At 47.0% G+C, this 5,845-nt stretch overlaps 1 protein-coding gene across 1 annotated transcript in view; it reads right to left on the bottom strand.

The window, feature by feature from the left end:
* Positions 1–12, bottom strand: part of LOC111408382 (probable glycosyltransferase At5g25310) — an 18,703-nt gene extending 18,691 nt beyond the window's left edge. Inside the window, exon 1 of the mRNA XM_023038148.1 lies at positions 7–12. Within this exon, the coding sequence (XP_022893916.1) occupies positions 7–12 (6 nt within the window). The remainder of the gene's footprint in view (positions 1–6) is intronic.
* Positions 13–5,845: the final 5,833 nt, after the last annotated feature.

Raw genomic sequence — 5,845 nt, 5'->3', positions numbered from 1 at the left:
CAGTACATTCATTGGTAGTAAATTCTGAGATGATCAATGTTCCATGGATGAGGCTGTGCCTTGCCCTCTATGTCTTCAATTCTGTAGGTGTCGGGTTGAAGTTCTTCTTTAACTCTGTGAGGGCCTTCCCAAACTGGTCCTTTCGAGGAGAGGAAGACTCTCCTAAGGACTAGGTCATTGATTCGGAAGGACCTCTTCTTCACCTTAGAATTGAAGTATTTGGTTATTTTCCTTTGGTAAGCTGCGAGCCTCAACTGGGAGTCGTCTCTTTTTTCATCAATGAAGTCGAGGTTGAACCTCCGTAGCTCCTCATTAGATATTTTGCTGAAGTGTAGACGACACGGTGATGGTAAATCGACCTTGACTGGGCTCATGGCTTCGATTCCATGGGCCATGAGGAAAGGAGTTTTCCCCGTTGGAGTTCTGGTGGTAGTTTGGATTGGCCAAAACACTTGAGGCAGCTCATCAACCCAGGCTCCCTTTGATACATCCAGTTTCCTTTTGAGGACATGTTTGATTGTCTTGTTTACAGCCTCAACTTGGCCATTGGCTTGAGAATGATAAGACGTTGAGAAGTGCTTCCTAATCCGAAGTTCTTCGCACAGGTTCCTGACCTTTTTATTATCGGATTGCCTTTCATTGTCTGAAACTATGGAGTGGGAAATTCCGAATCGGCATATGATATTCTTCCAAAAGAATTTGGACATGTTTGCTTCTGTGATTTTTGCTAGCGGTTCGGCTTCAACCCACTTTGTGAAGTAATCAATGGCCACAATGGAAAAGTTCACGCCTCCTCTACCTTTGGGTAAGGGACCTATCAAATCCACACCCTACTTGGAGAAGGGCCATGGGCTGGAGACGGCAGTTAGCTCCTGCAAGGGTTACCTCTGAATGGGGGAGAACCGTTGGCACTTGTCACATTTGCGCACGAATTAAAGCGCATCCTTTTTCAAGGTGGGCTAGTAGTACCCTTACCTCAGTACCTTTTGTGCCAAGGCTAGTCCTTCTAAATGATTACCACAAATACCTTTGTGGATTTTCCTCAAAATGTAAATGGCTTCGTCTCCCCCCACGCAGCGAAGAAGTGGGGAGAGAAGCTTTTTTTGTAGAGTACGTTATCAATAAAGAGGAAATGAGCTGACCTCCTTCTCAGCTTGTAGGCCTCATCTTTGTTAGTGGGCAAGACCTGGTCCTTTAGATAGGCTATGATTGGTTGCATCCAGGTGGGGGTTCCTTCAACCCACATCACCTCAGAGGCCTCGATAGACTATGTGAGGAGGTGCTCAATTGGTATTATAGCAAGTAGTTCGGAGTCCTTACTGCTCGCGAGTTTAGAGAGAGCATCTGCATGTGCGTTTTCGAGGTGAGGGATCTGCATTATTTCAACTTTTTCAAAAGATGAGAGGAGGTTCATCACCATCTTAAAGTAGGAGACCATGGTTTTATCTCTAGCTAAAAAACTGTCATTCACTTGGCTCACCACCAGTTGAGAGTCACTGTTGATATGTAGTCTTCTTACTTGCATTTCTTTCGCTAATCTGAGGCCTATAAGGAGCGCCTCATACTCAGAAGCGTTGTTGGTGGCCTTAAATCCAAATCTCACGGTTGAGTTCAACTTGTGACCTTCTAGGCTGACAAGGACTACCCCAGCTCCCGAACCTGTGTCTCCAGCCGAACCATCCACGAACAAGTTTCATGTGGGGGGCTCAACAGGTTCCATAACCTCTTTCATCTCAGGTACATTGGTGAACTCTGCTACAAAATCAGCTAAGGCTTGGCCCTTGATGGCTACCCTTATCTTAAAGACAATGTCGAATTCACTTAACTCTACTGCCCATTTCAGTAGTCTTCCTGAGGCATCCGGCTTCTGTAACACTTGTCTCAAAGGAAAATCGGTCAGAACATGAATGGTTCGTGCTTGGAAGTCGGGCCTCAACTTCTTAAAGGCTGTGATCAAGGCTAAGGCTAGATTCTCCATATCGGGATAGTGAGTTTCCAGAGATAGGAGTGTCTTGCTAGTGTAATATACGAGGAGTTGGGTGGTTCCTTCTTCTCGAGTTAATATCGCACTGATGGCCTCATTGGAGATGGCCATGTATAATTGAAGGATATCGCTGGGCTTTGGCTTGGAGAGGAGGGGGCCCTGTCCTAGATGCTTTTTCAGGCATTGAAAGGTCTCTTCACATTCCTCATTCCATTCGAACTTCTTCCCAACTTTCAATACCTTGAAGAACGGGAGACATTTATCGATGGCCTTGGAGACAAAGCGGCTAAAGGTTGCCACTCGTCCCGTTAGGCTTTGGGCTTCCTTGGGTTTCTGGGGTGATCTCATCTCAAGTAAGGCATTGATCTTTTCAGGGTTGACTTCGATCCCTCTTTGATTGACTATGTACACCAGAAATTTGTCGGAGGCAACGCCAAAAGCGCACTTGAGGGATTAAGCTTCATCCTGTACCTTCTGAGGGTTCGAAAAGTGTCATCCAAGTACTTCACATGGTAGTCCGCCTTTAGGTTTTTCACAAGCATATCGTCAATGTAGACTTCCATCGCCTTGCCGATGATGTCCACAAACATTTTGTTGACAAGTCTTTGATAGGTGGCCCTGGCATTTTTCAACCCAAAGGGCATTATCTTGTAGTAGTAAAGGCCTTTGTCAATGATAAATGATGTGTTCTCTTCATTGGCCGGGTACATTGGTATTTGGTTATAGCCCGAGTAGGCGTCCATGAAACTCAGGAGCTCATTCCTAGCGGTGGAGTCTACCAATTGATCAATTCTCGGAAGTGGAAAACTATCTTTGGGGCATGCCTTGTTGAGATTTGTAAAGTCGATACATACTCTCTACCTACCGTTGTGCTTCTTGACGAGCACCGGGTTGGAGACCCACTTCGGGTAGATGACCTCCCTGATAAAGCCGTTCTTGATTAGCTTCTGTACTTCTTCCTTCAGAGCCTGATACCTTTTTGGATTGAGGGCTCTTTTATTCTGTTGATGCGAGGCAACCTTAGGATTTATTTTCATGTAGTAACAGCTGACGTTAGGGTCTATGCCTACCATGTCCTCATGCCTCCAAGCGAAGACGTCAAGGTTTTTGCAGAAAAAGTCTTTCAATCTTTCTTTCATGTCGTCGCGCAGGCCTTTGCCTACCTTCAACACTTTCGTGGGGTCAAGGGAGCCAATCGAGAAGCTTTCTAACTCCTCCACCAGAGTTGTTTGAGGCTCGTGTTCAATCGCACGAGGATCAATCTCATCGATTATGGAGAGCTTTTCTTGCTCGGGAGATATGTCGATCATGTCAACATCCTCTCGTTCGGGAAAGGCCTCACTGGGACATCTGCCATATTCACATTAGTCAGGATGGTATGTACGTCTCGGGGTGCAACCTTTCTGATGGAGCTTAGGTAGCATTCTTTGGACCCTCTTTGGTCACCTCTCACTGTTGTCACCCCATTTTCAGTTGGGAGTTTCATGCATAAGTGGTGGATGGAGGTGACGACCCCCAACTCCTTTAGGGCTGGTCTACCTAAGACTCCATGATAAGCTGATCGACTGTCTACAATAAGGAATTTCATGAAGTTCATGGTGGTTTGGGGGAACTCTCCCATCTCTACTGCCATTGTTATCTTTCCTCTTGGAGTAATGCTATCTCCGATAAATCCCTATAGAAGAGTGGTGGTGGGCGTCAGCTCGTGGTTCAGGATCATCTTATCAAAAGTAGACTCGAACAGGATGTTGACGGAGCTGCCATTGTCTACCAGCATTCTTTTGAGCCCATTTCGGGCCACAACGGCCCTTACCACAAGTGCATCACAATGGGGGTAGTGGACCCCTTTAGAGTCCTTTGGGGTGAAGACGATGGATGGTACTTGGTTTTTTCAGGAGTTGCTATCCACGATATAGCTGGTTAGCGGGAGGCATTTAGCCTCTGAGGCATAGTTCTATTTTGCATTTTGGGTCTCACCCTCTCACGTAGGGGCCTCCGAATATAGTATCTATATCGTGAATAGGGGCCTCTTCTCTTGCATAGCGGTTCCCACGATGCCTGTGTCCTTCCCTGGGCCTCTCCGCGCCATGTTTCCTTCGATGGGGGGATACATCTCGCTGGCGGAAAGTGGTCTCTTCATGCCCGCGTCACTGGTCGTCCCTAGGTGGGGGCCTGTTCGCCTGTGGCAACTCATTCCTCTTATCTTTGGGGTGTTCCCACCGGTTGCGGTATGCGTATTCCTGACACTCGGACATGTCATGACCGTAGAAGCGGTGGTACGTACAATAATCGGAGGGTTCTGATTAGGCCTATTCCTAGGTCCTGAACCGCGCCCTTGGCCTCTTTCTCTACGAGGGGCCAGTTGTGAGGTTCCTGCTTGCGGGTCGGTAGTAGTTGGATTTACATCTTCATATGCCAAAGTTGGAATTGCATTCAAAGTGGTTGTGGCAAGTGCTTGCCCTGAATTTCCATTACCGGGTGAGTTTATCTGGTAGTTTATCAAGTGGGAGGTCAGTCCCCTAGCACACTATCGTTATTGAGGTGGGAGGCCTCTGCTGGCACGATTTCGGTGTTCAATTAATTCCTCATTTATAATCTCCCGCCTCATAATTTCCAATAGAGCGTCATAGGTGGTGGGATCTTGATTTTGCACGTCCCTCCAAAACAAGGTATTCATAATCAAACCTCCTCTTAGGACTGATAAAGCCTCACGATCAGTGACTTGCACGCAATACGTAATTTCGTCAGTAAAGCGTGATAAAAAGCTTTTTAGGGATTCTCCATGTGCTTGCCTCATGTTTTGAAAGCACTGGATAGGGGCTTCTCCCTCTTTGCTCACCGCAAACCTTTTTAGGAAGGCGTTCTTGAGTTCTAGCCAACTCCTTATGCTCCCAGGTGACAGTCGACTATACCAAATTTCAGCTGCTCCACTAAATGTCAAATGAAAAGCTCTACACTTCACAGCTGGGGTGGCGCCTATAAGGCTCATATGAGTTTTATAAGCACTTAGGTATTTCTCCGGGTCGTCTCTCCCGTCATACTTTGGTATTTTGGGCATCACATAGTGGCTCGAAACCTGGGCACTTCTTAGTTCCCTTGAGAATGGCAGATTTTCATCGTCATCCTCCAAGTCACAGGATCTTTGCTGCTCATCTAAGTCATTATTTTCCTCAGCTTCATACCTGGGTATTTGATGAGAGGGTCCAGCTTTGGTCCTAGCCTCCTCTTCCCTCCTTTGGCGCCTATTTCTAGGCGGAGCAACACGGGTGGCATTCTTATGCCTTTCCTTCAACTGATGAGATATTAGCGGTGGGGGCTGTGGTCTATTTCGAGGCTCGCGTTGTTGTTGTTGTTGCTGTTGCCTGTGCTGCGGGCTAATTCTGTTAAAGACACTGTTAGACCTCCTAGGTCTTTGTTCTAGCTCATATGCTGGTAGAAAGTTGTCTTGATTATGCCGAGCCTCGATGGATCGGCCAGAAGCATAATTGGATGAAACATCAACTTTTACTTCCCTCTCCATGGGGCTCCTGCCTCGACTGTATTCTGCTGGTATAGCCATTTGGCTTTGAATTTCCTCATCTTGGTCGTAATGTTCTTTGGGTGCATAGAGAGGAATGGGGAAGCCTCTCTGGCTCTGCATTTGGACCATGAGTTCTCTCATAGCCATGTTTTGGCTAGCAATATCCCTCATGTTCGCGGCCATGGTATCCATCTTTCTCGACAGCTAGGCGGCCATCCGCATGCCACTTCTTCTGTGGTGATGGTGAGGTTGATTCCAAGTTGTTGGGACAGCTGTCGGTGGGAGCATTCCCACATTTTCTTTTACTCTCCTTGGGGGTACATCCTCATCTGAACTCATAT

Source organism: Olea europaea, chromosome 13 (assembly GCF_002742605.1).
Source record: "Olea europaea var. sylvestris chromosome 13, O_europaea_v1, whole genome shotgun sequence".
In the NCBI taxonomy this organism is placed as follows: domain Eukaryota; kingdom Viridiplantae; phylum Streptophyta; class Magnoliopsida; order Lamiales; family Oleaceae; genus Olea; species Olea europaea.
The sequence above is the reverse complement of the archived record's forward strand: the minus strand, read 5'-3'. Positions and strand labels throughout refer to the sequence as shown.